Source organism: Urocampus carinirostris, chromosome 5 (genome assembly GCF_059441175.1).
Source record: "Urocampus carinirostris isolate Australia breed hairy pipefish chromosome 5, RoL_Ucar_1.0, whole genome shotgun sequence".
Lineage (NCBI taxonomy): Eukaryota > Metazoa > Chordata > Actinopteri > Syngnathiformes > Syngnathidae > Urocampus > Urocampus carinirostris.
The window spans coordinates 27,946,480-27,964,714 of NC_142353.1; the positions used below are offsets into that span (position 1 = coordinate 27,946,480).

At 43.0% G+C, this 18,235-nt stretch overlaps 2 protein-coding genes across 5 annotated transcripts; one reads left to right on the forward strand and one right to left on the reverse strand.

The window, feature by feature from the left end:
* Positions 1 to 161: 161 nt before the first annotated feature.
* Positions 162 to 11,824, reverse strand: wdr54 (WD repeat domain 54). Of its 2 annotated transcripts, XM_088336384.1 has the most exons (10): positions 11,489 to 11,823; positions 11,217 to 11,428; positions 10,193 to 10,255; positions 10,053 to 10,119; positions 9,878 to 9,934; positions 9,625 to 9,752; positions 8,555 to 8,655; positions 8,160 to 8,322; positions 8,010 to 8,084; positions 162 to 2,840 (listed from the first exon to the last, which is right to left on the reverse strand). In XM_088336384.1, exons 2-10 carry the CDS (start codon positions 11,310 to 11,312, stop codon positions 2,694 to 2,696), a joined length of 897 nt encoding a protein of 298 aa, XP_088192510.1. In that variant the 5' UTR covers positions 11,313 to 11,428; positions 11,489 to 11,823; the 3' UTR covers positions 162 to 2,693. The 2 variants fall into 2 exon arrangements, with proteins under 2 accessions (XP_088192510.1, XP_088192509.1); XM_088336383.1 differs by having other exon boundaries at positions 11,217 to 11,824.
* Positions 11,216 to 18,145, forward strand: c20h2orf81 (chromosome 20 C2orf81 homolog). Of its 3 annotated transcripts, none has more exons than XM_088336380.1 (4): positions 11,216 to 11,381; positions 14,806 to 15,068; positions 15,178 to 15,384; positions 16,969 to 18,145. In XM_088336380.1, the coding sequence occupies exons 2-4, from the start codon at positions 14,835 to 14,837 to the stop codon at positions 17,731 to 17,733; spliced, it is 1,206 nt and encodes a 401-aa protein (XP_088192506.1). In that variant the 5' UTR covers positions 11,216 to 11,381; positions 14,806 to 14,834; the 3' UTR covers positions 17,734 to 18,145. The 3 variants fall into 3 exon arrangements, with proteins under 3 accessions (XP_088192506.1, XP_088192505.1, XP_088192507.1); XM_088336379.1 differs by lacking the exon at positions 11,216 to 11,381 and adding an exon at positions 11,795 to 11,922; XM_088336381.1 differs by lacking the exon at positions 11,216 to 11,381 and adding an exon at positions 13,117 to 13,135.
* Positions 18,146 to 18,235: the final 90 nt, after the last annotated feature.

An 18,235-nucleotide genomic window follows, 5' to 3' on the forward strand; every position in this document is an offset into this window, starting at 1 on the left:
CACAGGAGGATTCGATCCAATGACCTCAGAACTGTGCCGTAGATGTGCTAAGTACTCAGCAGCCGTGCTGCCCACAATACATTTATTTTGCGAAAAATAAATAAATAAAGACAGAAATATATAGATAGATAAATAGATGAATAAATGGACAAAAAAGTGAATATCGTTTCATAACTTTTATTCTACACAGCATGTATCAAAATGCCAAGTTTGGACTTGTGGGGTCTCGTACAACAACTTTTTGGACACTTTGATAACCAAATACATAATTACTACCGGAAAAAAAACAAGAGTTATCATTTAGTCGGGTTCATTTGTTTTTCAAAAGTGCATACCTGTCAACCTCCACGGCTCCATGCCCATACAAAATGTTGTATTTTCCCTTACAAAATAATCTTACACCATATTTTTTTTTAACGTGTTTATTTATGTAGTTTAACATGTTATATTGTACATGTGTTTACTTACATCATATATATTGGTAATTAATATTTTGTTGTGAGATACTGAGTTGCTCGACATGAATGAGGTTTATTGTAAAAAAAAGTTCAAAAATTAAATAGCTTGGACGTTCACTGTAGTAGGAAAAAAATACATGCAAATAAACTTAAGTAGAAAAATACATTTTCTTATTCAAATGATTAATTCATTTTCTGCATTAAATTATTGTTGGTAATATACTGATTAAAGGGATAACCACAAACATGTGTTTTTTCATTTACTCTTTTTATACTTCCTTTTTTTTCTTAACTTCTTTATACAACATAATAATTCGTAATATAATGCATCAAAACAAGTAAGCCGTTTGAGAGCCGGCTCTCTTTTATGAGTTGAGCCGAAAAAGCCGGTTCTCTAAAAAGAGATGGACTTCCTTTCACTACACAACTACCACATGAAATTCGAGGGTGCAGACGCATGCGCACAGTGGCATCAAACCGCTCGCTTCGTTTGCAACGGAAAAAAACAAAACGATACCAAGATAGTGCCGAACTCGTTTGACTTGATTGATTTGCCGTTTTGTGATAGTCGGTGTATACCGGATGGTACCCATAATTGACAAATTTGCGTTTTTCAGTACAGATTTTCTTGTAAGTCGTACACATCTTAAAATGCATAATAAACATACTTTGTACGGCAAAAACGTACAAGTTGACAGGTATGAAAGTGAGACAACATATTAATGCTTGTCCATAAACTTTAAGATGGTTACTTTCACTCTACTAACGAAATGTATGCTGCCCTCCAGCGGTGTTTCATAGTAAAATATTTTATCATGCCATTAAAAATAACTTCGGACTATCCAGGGTGTTTCAAAAGTCTTGGGCACATTTGAAGTCCCCATAACTCGTTAACTATGAACAGTAGTAAGATAAAAAATGGTGCCATTTCAAAGTTTTTTGTAAAGCTATTGAGTTTTCAAATGTATTTTCAGACCCATTAATGGCGTTCACTCAACCAGAAAAGGCGTTTTGGGTGTTTGAGTTTGCAAAAACTGAATCAAAGATTTTTGTTCAACGTGCATTTCTCAAAAAATTCGAAAAAAAAGCCACCAGAGAGGAAGCCAATAGTAGGATGGCATGGATGACATGGTTTATGTCCAGCTAATACGAGACGCCCCTCAACTTCAGAAGATGTGATTTGCTTTCCAACCCTTGTCAATTGATCAGAAGAGCCAGTAAGGAACTTAAGTGTCTTAAAACAACTGTTTGGTGTGTCTTGAGAAGACGACCGCACATTACGCCTTGCATGTTAGTGAGTCCAACAGTTGAAGGACACTGCTAGACCAGCCCCTTGTGACTTTTGCATTGCAATGCAACAGAAGATGGAGGATGATGAATTTAAAAACCGTCTTGTTTTCAGTGATGAGATTATTTCCACATAAATGGCAAACACTTGCATAAGGGGTATGAAGAACCCATATGAACTTCGGAATTATCACTCAGATTACCCAAAGGTGACCGTGTTTTTATGCTGGGTAAAAGAAAGCTTCCATTTTTCTTTAAAAGAGCGACAGTCAATGCTGGAAAACAGGTTAATGGATAAATTGAGTGAGAAAGAGTCTGGCGACTTCATTTTCCCAGCAGCATTGGGAACCACCACACTGGAGCCTCATGGTTAGACAGTTTCTGAACACAACACTGCCAGACAGACAGATTAGACAGTCTGGGCAGAAGGATCACAAACTCATGTCCTGGAAATCTATATCTCACATCATGTGATTTCGTTTTGTGGGGATTTGTGAAAGGATGGTCTAAGTGCCGCCTATTCCGAGAGCTAAAGGCACAAATAACAGAAGCTGTTTCAACTATTGACAATAGAATACTGGGATGCATTTGGTGAGAAGTGAACTATCGGCTTGATGTGTGTCGTGTGACCAATGGTGCTCACGTTGATCATCTTTGAACATTCAAGCTTTCTAAATTTACTAGATGGGTTTGTATATCCTTAATAGTGTCCAAGATATTCAATTTCAAAATGTTCCTAAGACTTTTGGAACACCCTGTATTAGTACATCTAAGTCATCTTCATTAAGCTAAATAACCTATTCAGACAAATTCAGGACCTTAAGTGTGATTCATCATAAAAACGATGCATACAACACAAACCTACCCAAAATATCTGACCTTCCGATTGTTCCCAATGTGGATCAGGCGGCGGAAATATTGTATGACATCCATTTGATATCCGGATACTCATCCTTGGTCAAGGTGAAGTCCTACGTAGCGTATGATTTCATTGAGGTCGTATCCTGTAACAGCAAAGGCAAAACCGTCGCCATCGCAGAACTTGGCGCCACAGATCTGCGTGTCAGTCACGCACTCGTTGTGCAGATGGGCAACCTTGGAGAAAGTTGGAGAAATAAGGTAGCATGAAAATGGGTCGGTGGATAAAAAGTCGAGAAGGGTGTGGAGGACCTATATTCCAGTAGTCTGTACAACCCAACAAAATATTGATGAATTATCTTGGCTGAATTTAGCCTCAAGTAGCTTGCATGAAAGCAGGCTAAATTTAGCTCGGCTCAGTTACTGTGGTGATTTATTCTCTACAGCTAGCATGCTCCTGACCAGCCTAACAACTGACCAGGGATTAATCTGGCACTATTACCGTCTTGCGTGTAAAAAATTAATGTGTTTTACAGCATTTCCTTGGGCTTTCTTTTATTTTACCCATGCTGCATTAATATTTAACATCTAGGTTATACTGTATCGTCATTTCAGAAAACTGTTGACTGTATAATTGCAACGGTCATTTTTTAGCCACTCCTCCTTGATCTGCTACCTTATCGTGGTGGAGGAGTTTGTGTGTCCCAATGATCCTAGGAGCTATGTTGTCGGGGGCTTTAAGCCCCTGGTAGGGTCACCCATGGCAAACAGGTCCTAGGTGAGTGGCCAGACAAAACGCAGATCAGAAGACCCCTAATGATGAGACAAAACTTTGGTCCTCGATTTCCCTCGCCCGGACACGGGTTACCGGGGCCCCCTTCTGGAGCCAGGCCTGGAGGTGGGGTCCGCTGGCGAGCCTTACCCACGGGGGCCGGCCGGGCACAGCCCGAAGGGACGACGTGGGACCCTCTTCCCATGGGCTCACCACCTGTAGGAGGGGCCAAAGGGGTCGGGTGCGCAGAGAGCTGGGTAGCAGCCAAGGGAGGGGTCCTTGGCGCGACGATCCCCGGCTACAGAAACTGGCTTTTGGGACATGGAACGTTACCTCTCTGGCAGGGAAGGAGCCCGAGTTGGTGCGTGAGGTTGAGAAATTCCGACTAGATATAGTCGGACTCACCTCTACGCACGGCTTGGGCTCTGGTACCAGTCCTCTCGAGAGGGGTTGGACTCTCTTCCACTCTGGAGTTGCCCGTGGTGAGAGGCGCAGAGCCGGTGTGGGCATATTAATTGCTCCACGGCTCGGCGCCTGTACGTTGGGGTTCACCCCGGTAGACGAGAGGGTAGCCTCCCTCCGCCTTCGGGTGGGGGGATGGGTCCTGACTGTTGTTTGTGCTTATGCACCAAATAGCAGTTCGGAGTACCCACCCTTCTTGGGGTCCTTAGAGGGTGTGCTTGAGAGCGCGCCCCCTGGGGACTCCCTCGTACTGCTGGGAGACTTCAACGCTCACGTGGGCAATGACAGTGAGACCTGGAGGGGCGTGATTGGGAAGAACGGCCCCCCTGACCTGAACCCGAGTGGTGTTTCGTTATTGGACTTCTGTGCTCGTCACGGTCTGTCCATAATGAACACCATGTTCAGACATAAGGGTGTCCATATGTGCACTTGGCACCAGGACACCCTAGGCCGTAGTTCGATGATCGACTTTGTCATCGTTTCGTCGGACCTGCGGCCGCATGTTCTGGACACTCGGGTGAAGAGAGGGGCGGAGCTGTCAACTGATCACCACCTGGTGGTGAGTTGGCTTCGATGGTGGGGGAAGATGCCGGCCCGACCCGGCAGACCCAAGCGTGTTGTGAGGGTCTGTTGGGAACGGCTGGCAGAATCTCCTGTCAGAAGAAGTTTCAATTCACACCTCCGGCAGAACTTCGCCCATGTCCCGAGGGAGGCGGGGGACATTGAGTCCGAGTGGACCATGTTCCGCGCCTCCATTGTCGAGGCGGCTGATCGGAGCTGTGGCCGTAAGGTAGTCGGTGCCTGCCGTGGCGGCAACCCTCAGACCCGTTGGTGGTCACCGGCGGTGAGGGATGCCGTTAAGCTGAAGAAGGAGTCTTATCGGGCCTTCCTGGCCTGTGGGACTCTGGAAGCAGCTGGCAGGTATCGGCTGGCCAAGCGGAAAGCGGCTTTGGCGGTTGCCGAGGCAAAAACTCGGGCATGGGAAGAGTTTGGCGAGGCCATGGAAGCCGACTTCCGAACGGCTTCGAGGAAATTCTGGTCCACCATCCGAAGTCTTAGGGGGGGGAAGCGGTGTGCCATCGACACTGTGTATAGTGCCGATGGGGCGCTGCTGACCTCGACCCGGGACGTTGTGAATCGGTGGGCGGAGTACTTCGAAGACCTCCTCAATCCCACCGGCACGTCTTCCTCTGGGGAAGCAGAGCCTGAGGACTCTGGGTTGGGCTCTCGTATCACTGGGGTTGAAGTCACCGAGGTTGTCAAAAAACTCCTCGGTGGCAGAGCCCCGGGGGTCGATGAGATCCGCCCGGACTTCATTAAGGCTCTGGATGATGTGGGCGTGTCATGGTTGACGCGCCTCTGCAACATCGCGTGGACATCGGGGACAGTGCCTCTGGACTGGCAGACTGGGGTGGTGGTTCCCGTCTTTAAGAAGGGGGACCGGAGAGTGTGTTCCAACTACAGGGGAATCACACTTCTCAGCCTCCCTGGTAAGGTCTATTCAGGGGTACTGGAGAGGAGGGTCCGCCAGGAAGTCGAATCTCGGATTCAGGAGGAACAGTGTGGTTTTCGTCCTGGCCGTGGAACACTGGACCAGCTCTATACATTCTTCAGGGTCTTTGAGGGTGCATGGGAGTTTGCCTGTCCGGTCTACATGTGTTTTGTGGACTTGGAGAAGGCATTCGACCGTGTTCCTCGGGAGGCCCTGTGGGGGGTGCTTCGGGAGTATGGGGTACCGCACAGTCTTATCCGGGCTGTGCGGTCCCTGTATGCCCGGTGCCAGAGTCTGGTCCGCATTGCCGGCACTAAGTCGGATTCGTTCCCGGTGAGGGTTGGGCTCCGCCAGGGCTGCCCTTTGTCACCGATTCTGTTCATAACTTTTATGGACAGAATTTCTAGGCGCAGCCTTGGCGGGGATGGAGTCCGGTTTGGGGGCCTCAGCATTGCGTCACTGCTTTTTGCAGATGACGTGGTGCTGTTGGCTTCCTCAGGCCGTGATCTTCAGCTCTCGCTGGAGCGATTCGCAGCCGAGTGTGAAGCGGCCGGGATGGGGATCAGCACCTCTAAGTCCGAGGCCATGGTTCTCAGTCGGAAAAGGGTGGTATGCTCCCTCCGGGTCGGAGGTCTTGCCCCAAGTGGAGGAGTTCAAGTATCTTGGGGTCTTGTTCACGAGTGAGGGTAGGATGGAACGGGAGATCGACAGACGGGTCGGTGCAGCGTCTGCCGTCATTCGGACCCTGTCGTGGTGAAGAGGGAGCTGAGCCGAAAGGCAAAGCTCTCGATCTACCAGTCGATCTACGTTCCTACCCTCACCTATGGTCATGAACTTTGGGTCATGACCGAAAGAACTCGATCCCGGATACAAGTGGCTGAAATGAGTTTCCTCCGCAGGGTGGCTGGGTTCATCCCTTAGAGATAGGGTGAGAAGCTCAGTCATCCGGGAGGGACTCGGTGTAGAGCCACTGCTCCTCCGCGTTGAGAGGAGCCAGTTGAGATGGCTCGGGCATCTAATAAGGATGCCTCCTGGACGCCTCCCTCGGGAGGTGTTCCGGGCATGTCCCACCGGCAGGAGGCCCCGGGGGCGGCCCAGGACACGTTGGAGAGACTATGTCTCTCGGCTGGCTTGGGAACGCCTCGGGGTCCCGTCGGATGAGCTGGAGGAGGTGGCTGGGGATAGGGACGTCTGGGCTTCCCTTTTAACGCTGCTGCCCCCGCGACCCGACCTCGGATAAGCGGAAGACAATGGATGGATGGATGGATGGATTTTTTAGCCATGTGTTTTATTTCCATGGCAATTAGGAGTGCTGTTGAAATGGCCATCAGAGCTTTGATGAATGTTTACATTTGATCTGTTTTGAGATTATAAAAAGTGACAAAAAAACTTGCAAAGGTGGTATCATTGACATTTTTGACAAGAGTAATATGGTGTGTATATTTAGGTCCAATTCACATTTATCTGCTCCATCCTCAAAGAGAGAGGTTTGTTCTTTACCAAGGTTCGACTAGCAAAATGCGCTTCCCAGACTATTTTTAGCTGCACTTAATCAGTTAGCCTGGATTTCTTTATCATGACCTATGGGCTGCAGTTGACCATTCTCCACCTTAATTGGCAGGGAATGCAGATTTGTTTTTATTTATCTATGGCTGTATCTTCCACTGGCTTTGATCCTCGCTTTTAACGCAACAGTTGGATTTACACAATTCATGTAGGTCTTTCTTTTTTACTTCAAAACTTAATTTTTCCAAAAAGTGAGAAATTTGTCGGAATAAGAAAAGCTAAGAAAGTAGGGACCAAAATGTAGTGATAAATGTAAGCGCTGATTGCTCACGTTTATGCACTTGATGACGACAGAAAACGAGCTGGGACTCATCTCATCTCATCTCATCAGCCGTACCGCTTATCCTCATTAGGGTCGCGGGGGGGCTGGAGCCCATCCCAGCCATCTCCGGGCAGTGGGCAGGGGACACCCTGAATTGGTTGCCAGCCAATTGCAGGGCAGAGCTGGGACTCATTCCACCCTTAAAAAAAGGAGGTCGCGGACCTGTTTTTAATGGGTCACAGGCATTTGCCTTGGCTCACATCTCATTTTATTGTGATTTTGTCGATTTTATATTTTATATAACAAAGTACATGTTTATGAGATAAAAGATGGTGGTTTTGCTTATTATTTGAATCAATAGTTTTATTTAAATGAATTCAGATGGTTTAATATATACCGGGCAGGCATTTGCCTTAGCTCACATATCATTTTATTGTGAGTATATATATATATATATATATATATATATATATATATATATATACATATATATATATATATATATATATATATATATATATATATATGTATATATGTATATATACACTGACTTCAAGGGTCTATTTTAATACTTGCACAATCACTAACATCTCAGATTGTTTTTGTTCAGAATCATATCATCTTCATTAGTTTAGCATTTATATTATTTATCGAGTAGTTTTTATAAACCTTCTATATCAAATATAATGTTGCTTTCATGCAAAAAGAATATCTTTAATATATTTTTTGGGTTAATAATTGCATATTTCATCCTTCTGAAAAGAGAAAGAATTTTGAAACTATTTTTTTTCACATAACTTTTTCTATTGTGGCCAATGATCATATGATTTAATCTGCACTTGATGAACTTACCTCCACACTGTTGCTTTCTGGAGTTACAGTCATGTGCCAGACCCTAACAAAGGAGTCTTCTGCAGCAGACAGGAGCTTGGGCACAAAAATAAAATTCAAATCACACGAGCTGGCACGTTAAAATAATCAATATTTCTTTCATCAACTCACCAGCCCAGAAAAAGGAGCAATGTCCAGCGAATAGATCCAACGGGCGTGGGCGTTGACCTCAGCGTGCAGAATTCCCGTCACGGCCTCGTACAGGCGGATCTGGCCCGTTCCGTAAGCAGCCACCGCTGTACCTTTCCACAGCTTAACGGATGAGCAGCTGACGCTAACAACGAGATTGAGGATCATTGCAGTCAGGAAACAAAAAGCGGCAATCGCATTACAGGAATGAACGATAAGAAAGGGAAGGCAAAGGAAAGATGAAGATCAGGTGATGACGCAAGAGCGACGGGAGGATGAGAATACTGGGAAGCTACGAATGTATGCTTGCAATCTGTCTTGTTTGACAGTGATGAAAAAGGAAAAAGCAATTCCCATTGAATCAAAGCCGTTCTTACTCAAATCCACCAATCTTGTTGAGGAGCTGAAACTCTTCCCCAGACTTCCACACACATAAGGTGCCGCCGTCATCTGCACTGACCAGGTCGGCGATGCACTCCTAAAGAAAGACGGAATACAAAATATTGCCCATACTTTAATTTAAAAAAAACTCTTTAAAAAACTTTATACCCAATAAATACTAGAATAAACTCAGATTGTCTAGTTAAATTGTAATTTCTAGTCCTATTTTCCAGGACATCATTTGAAGTAACTTCTAACTTTCAATGCCACTAAATTATTCTTTTGTGGGATCATATCATCCGGAAGGATGAAAGAAAATATGGAAATAAGGAAAGAAGTTGGGAAGGAGTTAAATAAGGAAATAATGCAAGAAAGAAAGCAAGAAAAAAATGAAGCGTTGAAGGAGGAAAGTTTAGAGAAATGTAAAATGAGAAAACAAAAAAGAAAAGCAAGAAAAAAAAATAGGGAAAGCAAGAATGGAGGATGAATAAAGCAAGAATGAAAGGAAAGATTAAAGGAAGGAAGTTAGGAGAAACAGATAGAATAGGAAACTAAAATAAGGATAGTAAGAAAGTGAGAAAAAAGGGAAAGAAACAAGGATGGGTTAAAGATGGATAATGGGAGAGGAAAGGAGAAAAATAGATGGAGAGAAAAAGAGAGGAACAAATCAAGGGGCTGAGAGCGAGAGAAAGAGAAGGAAAGAAGGAATTTATGTAAGTAAAAGAAAGGAAACAAGAAAGGGAGATAAATAAAGCAATAAATGAAGTCTGAAAGGGAGAGTGATAGAAACAAGAAATTGAAGAAAGAAAGACAGAAAGAAAAAACAAGCAAAAAATGAATCGAAAAGAATGCAAGAAAAAAAGCAAGAACAAAAATAAGAAAGAAAGCATGAAAAGGTAGAGAGTGAGAGAGCGAGGGAGTTAAGAAAGAAAGAAGAAAAGCAAGAAACATATAAAGAAATAAGGAGGGGAAAAATTGGTGTGAAAATAAAAAATAAGAGTAAGCAAGCAAGAACTAAGAAAGAAAGAACGGAAGAAAGTAGAAATGTAGCAAAACAGAGAAGTACCTGGCTTCCTGAGCACTCCTGGGCCAGGTCAGTTATGGGCTCCTTGTGCTCCTCCAATACTTCAGACAAGGTGATGTTACTGCCTTTGTTGGGAACATCGAAAACCAAGATTCCACAAGAAGACAGACCTGGAATGACAGGAAAAAACTGTATGCATCATTGATTACATTGCATAGATTTTCTGAAGAAGTTGAGTATAGAAAGTCAGCTGAACCAACATATGTTACAATGTAATCATTAGCTAGTTACCTACCCACACAAATGTAATTCTCCCACACAGCCGCAATCCCCCGAGCAAACACGGCTTGGGCTATGGAAAAAGTACACATCAATGACACACAATACAGGCAAACGAGTAAAATTACTAAAAACATTTTTTATTGGAGTACGCCAAATAATAAAGATGAATTGTATTGTTTTAAAGCTACCTGTTGGTATTTCAGGAATGTCTAATGCATGCCAGTATACCATGATGGAGCCATCTGATTCATACATCTTAAAAGGGGGAAAAAATGATGTCACTACAAATCTTTTTATTCGTTCCAAAGCGCACTCTGTAATATCTCACCTGGATGCCTTTCTGTGAAGTGACGACCAGCATATCGCGAGAAGGCAAAACACAGAATGCAGCCTATTGGGACAAAAAACACAAACACAATGTAATTTGAGTTCAAATACAATGCTCTTTTTTCCAAAGAGTATCAAAACCTTTCTATTCCATCTATCTATCTACACTGGTCATATCGCTAGAGAGGGGTGACCGACAGCAAGACAAACACATACACAAAAACAAAGAAAAGAAAAAAAGGAAAAAGCAGCAAAAAAGCAAAAAAATTGACTGTTTTCAACCCAAATGCCCAAACACCCAAACAAGTTAAGCACCTCGGCAACCAAGTTGGTCATGCTTTCATCCCTCCAGATGAAACAGGACACCAGAAAGCGGACATGTCACTCGGGTCAGGGTGACACAACAAACTCTTCTGTTCAACAGCAGGGCTCGAGAGCTTTCGCTGGTTTACCCCAGCCGCATCGTACAGGTGACCTGCCCATCCCTTAGAACGCCTCTAAACATCCCACTATCCTTTTACACCTTTCAATTATTGAATTTTCAAATGATCCTAACCCACTTGGATAAATACGTCTTTTTGGTGGAATCATGGCTGAATTTTGAAAACTTTTAGATAATTTTTTTCAGATTTAATTTCCCCCTATGTTCCAGTCCGGAGCCTTCGCTCTGAAAATGGTGGTCAACTAATGATCCCAAGAGCCAAAAAGAGATGCGCAGGTTCGAGAGTGTTCTCCATTCGGGCCCTGGTGCTGTGGAATGCTCTTTCCCCTAAAATTTGATCTGCAACCTCAGTGGAAATGTTTAAATTTAAACTTAAATCACACTTCTATTCTATAGCATATGAATAACCTATATTTTATGTTGACAATATCTGTGTATTATTTGCCCTCAGGTTTTAGATCAGGGGATGGTGTCATAATAGTCTGTGGTTTGCAATAATCCCACACAGTGCAGCCCTATGAGACTCTTAGTGATTAAGGGTTATACAAATAAACATGACTTGACTTGGTGGGAAATGCCTGACCTGCATGATGAGAGATGGACTTGTTGCCACGTTGGGCTCCTTAGACTGCAGCTGACGGTGGGAGTAGTTGAGTCCGTCCCACGAAGCACTGACCATGTTGACAACATTAGCGTGGACCACCGTGAAGTATGTAAGGCGCCGCGGGGCGATCCGAAGCACGCTCAGGTTGTTGTACAACGCAGACGCGCTGTTCTTAATCTGGATGCTTTTCTCTTTGTGATACATTGAAAGGCTTGGTTAGGTGTCACTTGTTTGGGGTAAAATATACCAACCTAAACGTGTCCTTTCTTTCTAAATAAGAAAAGTTTAAATAAAATAGATCGACTCCATTACATTAGCAGCTAGGCTAACTATATAGCTGTTAGCAGCTAACTATGCAGCTGTTAGCAAGTCAAGCCGCTCCACAGTTAAACGATTAAGGCAAAATAACACCAACATCGTTGTAGTGTGGATGCCCTCTGTAATCTCTGAAGCTATTCAACAATTACAATTTGAGATCAGAAATATATAAATAAAATACAGCAAGCGTTAATCTGGTTAAAATATCCCCGGCGTCGACTGCAGCCATAGAAACAAATCTGACGTCAGAAACAGTGTTCAGTTGCCAGGCAACAGTTTTCTATACCCGGAAGTATGGGAAAACGAAGAAACGCTCATATGTGGATAAAAACAAACTTGGAGACAAACATTAGCTGAATGGTTGCAGGTTTGTGTATTCTATATTTCATCTCAAGCATGGAAACGATATAAACAACGTAACGAACAGACTCGGTGACGATATTGCTGTCGTGGAATCGGATTTATTTAATGGATGAAGAAAGTGAAAGCAATTCTCTAGTTCCGGTAGACCTAAAATACTGCATTTACATTGACCTAAATAAATAAGCATCTTTAAATGAAACAAACACGAGCCGCACTTTTTTTGCACCCCGTACGTTTGGTTGAGTTAACTTCACATATGTAAATTTTATTGTATTATCAAAACAATGCAAAGGCTCGCAGTTGTAATTCTTCCGTAAATAAACGTGGATTAAAAAAAAAGAAATGCAACTATCATGGCTTTATAACAAATGAAACCGTACAAATATCAGTGCCTGCTTATTCGTTCCTGTTATTGCAGTTTTTGAAATGGACACAAGAGGGTAGTAATGGTTCCTTTATGATTCATAATACAGTCTGGCTCTTTCATATGTAAATACACATGTACAGTTAGAGTTGTGTAGGGTTACTTTAACTGGATTACTTTCAATTACTTTTGGATTACTCCAATACCAAATATGCTAATAAAAGACAAAAGAAACTAAATATGAATATATATATATATATATATATATATATATATATATATATATATATATATATATATATATATATATATATATATATATATATATATATATATATATATATATATATATATATATATATATAATAATAATTATTATTATATATACCGCAGCCATATCCCCTGGTGGGAGGTGGCTAGAGTCATTTCTGACTCTTTTTGGGAGATTGATACAGAGGAGGGGATTCCCAGCCCCCTGCTCAACCCAACTGAGGTGTTGGGAGTCATTAGGTGACCAAACCCCCCAATCCCAACCCCTAATGCTGAACGCCAAGCAGGGAGGCAACGGGTACCAATGTTTAAGTCTTAGGTATGACTCGGCCGAGGCTTGAACCACAACCTCCCAGTCTCGGGGCGGGCGCTATCTTACCCCCAAGGCCAGCTAAGATAGTGTAAATATGAATAAAATTACTAAATTGTGTGCAGGCTTGGGGAGTAACGGAATACATGGAACGGCAAAAATGATGTTGGCAAGCTGTTTGGATTTATTTTCATTTTGTTTCTGTCGCATTTTATGTTAGTTTTGCCGGAGATCAAAGAGATCAAAGCCTGAAGAGAAAGCTTACCACGTGTTGTGAGTCATAATTTTATTTATATTTAGTTTCTTTTGTCTTTTATTGGCATATTTGGTATTGGAGTAATCCAAAAGTAATTGAAAGTAATCCAGATAAAGTAACCCTACCCAACCCTGTGTACAGCTTATATAATATAGTGACCCCTACCAGTACAAATATACCTAATGCATTTAAACAAAACACCATCCATTCAATTCATAAGAAAAAAAACACGTTTACTATGTGTAACAGCTTTGAAATTTGATTGTTTTTAGTTTTTTTGAATTCTCACAAAATCTGTGTTTTTGTTGCATTACTGTTAAAATTCTGGTACCGAATTCGTTTGTTAAGCCTTGGGCATGTGCGACTTTCTTTTTCATTTGGCACTTTATGGGCTTCTGCGCTTGCCGTACCTTCAGCTCTATCACCTCGTGCTGAAGATGTATGCAGTCGTGTCCAGACGCCCTGACTTATTTGTTTATTGAATCAGATTCAGATTCAGATTTACTTTATTGTCATTCGTGTACACGTGTATACAGAACGAAATGTCGATACATCTGACCCGCACAGTTTCTTTGAACGTCAGCCGGGATAGATAAGATTAACCCTGTCTTCGTCAGAGTTAGCGCAGCAGATCATCATCTCGCAGTTCGATGCCACTTCTAGTTGTTAAATGGTCCAGTTTATTGTCCAGAGAGCGAACGTTGGAGAGGAAAATGGATGGGAGAGGCGTTTTGCAGGGTTTAGCCTTTAGCCTAGCTGTTAGCCCGGCCCGACAACCTCGCTTCCTCGTCCGGCGGTCACGCCGCTGTCTTGCCACTCTGCTTTGCTGATTTTTAGGCCGCTGGGTCTTGTTGACATAGCAGTCCGTGGCTAATAAACACTCCCGAGTGGTCGTAGCACCGAGCGCTTGATGTCTGGATGATCGCATATCCAGCAAAAAAAACTGCGATCGTATCTTAATCTGCAGTTCGAGCCGAATAAACCGAATGACTGTGAACCCTTTTATCGCGCATGATTTAGGGTCATTACATATGTCTACCACTTGTTTTTCAAAGACTTGTAGGTAAAGAATAGTGTAATTATATATTTGCCAAAGTATCTTGTCTCTGTGCTGATTTTAGCACTCCCCCTCCCATTTTGCTGCAGGATAATGCTGGTTACTAGTCACTATTGTTATTTTTCTGTGAAAATCAATTTTGCTTCGTCCTTCAGTTTCACTTGTCTCCCAGAGATGAACATGGAGGCGAACATTGCTAAGTTTCATGATGCAGGGTCCCAACCCTTGACAAACTTTGCTTTGCTTTTGAGATATTTTTAGTCCTTTTTAGTAGCTTCTACAGCAAGCCTAAACATAACCACTTACACTAGTTCTGACCAACTCCAGCTATTCACTCTTTTAAGCCGCTCAGGGTCCAACTTTCAGTCTGTCTCTTGTTGTCACTGTGGGAGATTAACACAAGCTTTCATGTCCTCTAGCTGGTTGAAATTCATCTTTGTCACTCAAACAATATTAAAGTAGGCTTTAAAGAACAAAGCGGTACCACTCGGGCTTACGTAGTTTGTCTTCATCCAATGCAAACACTTCAGCTACATTGATTACACATATTCAGGATAAAATATTTTAATTTCATACACATCCCTACATTAATAATGACCAGTGTTTCTGATATTTTCTCCTCCAATGTAGCTCAAGTAAAGTAACCAGACATTTCTAAGATGTCCCGCTCTACATCTAAAACCCAAGCTGACAAGGGGAAAGCGCCTGCTCGAGTGTCCCCTCCGCCTTCTCATGAGCCTGAAGAGGAAGACATTATCCCAGGATGTCTAACTCAGAGCCAATGGCTGGATATGTTAGTTCAAGAAGAGGCAGAAGATGTCGTTGGGGAAATAATGGCTGATCTGATGACCCGTGTAATGGAAGGATGTTACAATGTCCACATTCAAAGACAGGTTAGCATTCATCCTTCATCCTTTTTTATACCATTTGTCCCTTTTGAGGTTCAAAAATTTTAGCAGTGAGGTCACATATTATACAAATTAATTGTTGTTTTTTTTCTAGCTACCATCTTTTACTGCATACTGTGCCAAGGATTACCTCATAAAGTCCGTGGAACAGAAACTCATGTGTCGAGATATATGGGAAGATGCAATGGAATTGTCCGCAACGGAAGACTCTGAACCTATACCAATCAACCCAGACGTCTGGGCAGAGGGATGTTTTCCTGTTGTACATCGAGCGCTTCCATCTGAGCCTGTGTCCCAAGCTGTACCTTCTAATTTTTTCTTTGAAAGATATTATTTTGTTATGCAGCAGAATCTCATTAGTCAAAGATTTTCTTAAGCAGGGGTCTCAAACTCAATTTGCCTGCAGTCTGTTGGAGTTAGGGTCTGGCTGAGGTTGGGTTGCATCCTCAGCATTCTCTTTTGCAGGTGTCCAATAGTCAAAAACATAATTACTTTGGATTGGCTGGTCCAAATTGTCCCTAGGTGTGAATGAGCGAGCGAGTTGTCTGTCCCTGTGTGCCCTGCGACTGGCTGGCAACCGGTTCAGGGTGTCCCCTGCCCACTGCCCGATGATTGCTGGGATGGGCTCCAGCACCCCCGCGACCCTACTGAGGATAAGCGGTGTAGCTAATGAGATGAGATTGTAAGCAAGCAAAAAACAAAACAAAACTAGCCAACGTTAAATGATTTACTTATCAGTTTTCCACAGAGAAGCTCCTAAAAAGCATTCCACTGTTTTCAAATATACTTTTTTTAAAATATGACCTGATAAGAAATACTACATATTAATCAGAATTTTTTATCCATCGTAACAATGGTGTACCTGGCACCAGGACACCCTAGGCCGCAGTCTGATAATCGACATTGCAGTCGTTTCGTCCGACTTCCGGCCGCGTGTTTTGTACACGGTGAAGAGAAGGGAGGAGCTGTCATCTGATCATTACCTGGTGGGGAGTTTGCTCTGATGGTGGAGGAAGATGTCGATCCAACCGGAGGGTCTGCTGGTAATGTCTAGCTGAATCTCTTGTCCAAAAGAGTTTTCAATTCCCACCTCCGGCAGAACTTCGCCCATGCCCCGATTATGGCGGGGTCATTGGATCAGACTGGACCATGTCCCGTGCCTCCATTGTAAGGGCAGCCAATCAGAGCTGTCGCCATAAAGTATTCAATGCCTGCCATGGTGGCAATCCACATACCCGCTGGTGATCACCAGCAGTAAGGGATGCCGTCGAGCTGAAGGAGTCCTATCGGGCTTTCCTAGCCTGTGGTACTCGAGAAGCAACTGGCAGTTATCCGGTTTTGGTAGTTGTCGAGGTAAAATCTCAAGGATGGTAGGAGTTTAGCGCGGCCATGGAAGGCGACTTACGAACGGCTCCGAGTAAATTCTGGTCCACCAGCCGGCATTTTAGAACTGGTGTGCTATCAACACTGAATCGTGGAAATGGGTAGTGCTGACCTTGACCCGAGACGTTGTAAAGCAGTGGCAGAATATTTCGAAGACCTCCTCAATCCCACCAACGTGTCTTATTTCATGATTACATTGCAAACAAAATGTAACAGTTCCAATCGGCTAGTTTGTTGAAATTGATTGTCTGTGATGAGTGGAAGCGCGTATGTGCCAAGTGCCAAAACATAAAATAGCTGGTCAGTCATATTGCTTAGCAGTTTCAAATTTTCTTTCTCCGTCTTGTCTCTTTTTCGTCAATAAACCTTTATATTAAGACAGGGGAATAAGATTACTGTTCCACGTGCCTTTTTGTGACCGTTGTCCTAATGTAACCTAATGCTTGATGTTCCACTGTGAGAAGTTCTCATATTTGATTACTGTCACACTTTCTTCACTCAGATCAACGAAGAAGCTAGTCTTGGTGAAGAGCTCGAGCCCGCACAACCCGAAGAAAACCAGAAAAACGTTCCTACTCCATCAACCAGCATTTCCCCTGAAGGGAAAATAAGTCCAATTGAACCAGTTTCTGTGATGATTGGACAAGACCTATGTCCCGGTCCCAGACAAATCACTTCCACCAAGAAAAAACAAAAAGCTTTTTTACCGCCAAAGGTTTGCTCAAGCACCGCTTTGTCTTCTGGGTCCTCTGCAGGCGAAATGAAAACCATCTCAAAACTTATCACCACATCCTCGCAAAAACCTAAGGAAATTAAAGCTATTCCCAAGCTTGATCATTCCACGTTACCTCGCCACTGGATCACCCCCGAGTACGAGATCGACAAGTGCACAAAATCCAGCATCAAAATGTCAGATGGACAGTCAAAACTTGCTCCTTTGTCACGTAGTAACCAGACCAGGACTATGAGAACATCTTGGAGTCCTGTAAAAAGAGATCAGTCCGAAAGGTTGTCTCCGATCAAGGATGAGAAAATGATGGCAAGAGCTTTGAGGATGGACACCGTAGATCTGGCCAGAGGTGTTTCTTTAAAGGATCGTCAGCGATCACAAATGGACACACTCTTATTCAAATCACCGACTAAGTCTGGTAAACTGAGGCCAATAAACTGTGAGTCGATAAAACCGACTCTCCCCATCGATCAGTTGACTTTGAAACGTCAACCTCAGGTTACCCAGTTGTTACCATCCGACAAATTTAATTATTGATTTGTAAGTTTAAATAAAAAATTACATAATTGAGGAATGATACTTTTTCAATTTCCTCTTTTTCGTGGGGTGGGGGAGCGTTCTTTTGAGTTTGGTCCCAAAAGAAAACAAGTCAAAACCTTAAATGCAATATATATTAGACAATTTAAAATCAAAAATGGTTTGTGGGTTTTGCACCATGGAAAATAAAACACTGAACTACCAGAAATGAATACAGGGCCTGTCTTTCTATGACCCCCAAATACACACTCTTTCAGAGAAAAACCAAGTCTGGGACAAGACATATCGTATTCTAAATATAAGGATGGCCAAAGACCATCCACTAAATTAATGTTTTAAGCTATGCATTTATTTGACACCATGATGTCACCAAATGAGAATGAACATTATAAATAAAATGATTAAACCCAAAGTTATCTCTCTGTCTCTCTGTTTCTGTCTCGATCTATAACGGGGGTCTTCAGGAACACATTATTTGCTTTTCTGAAAATAGCTTACAAGG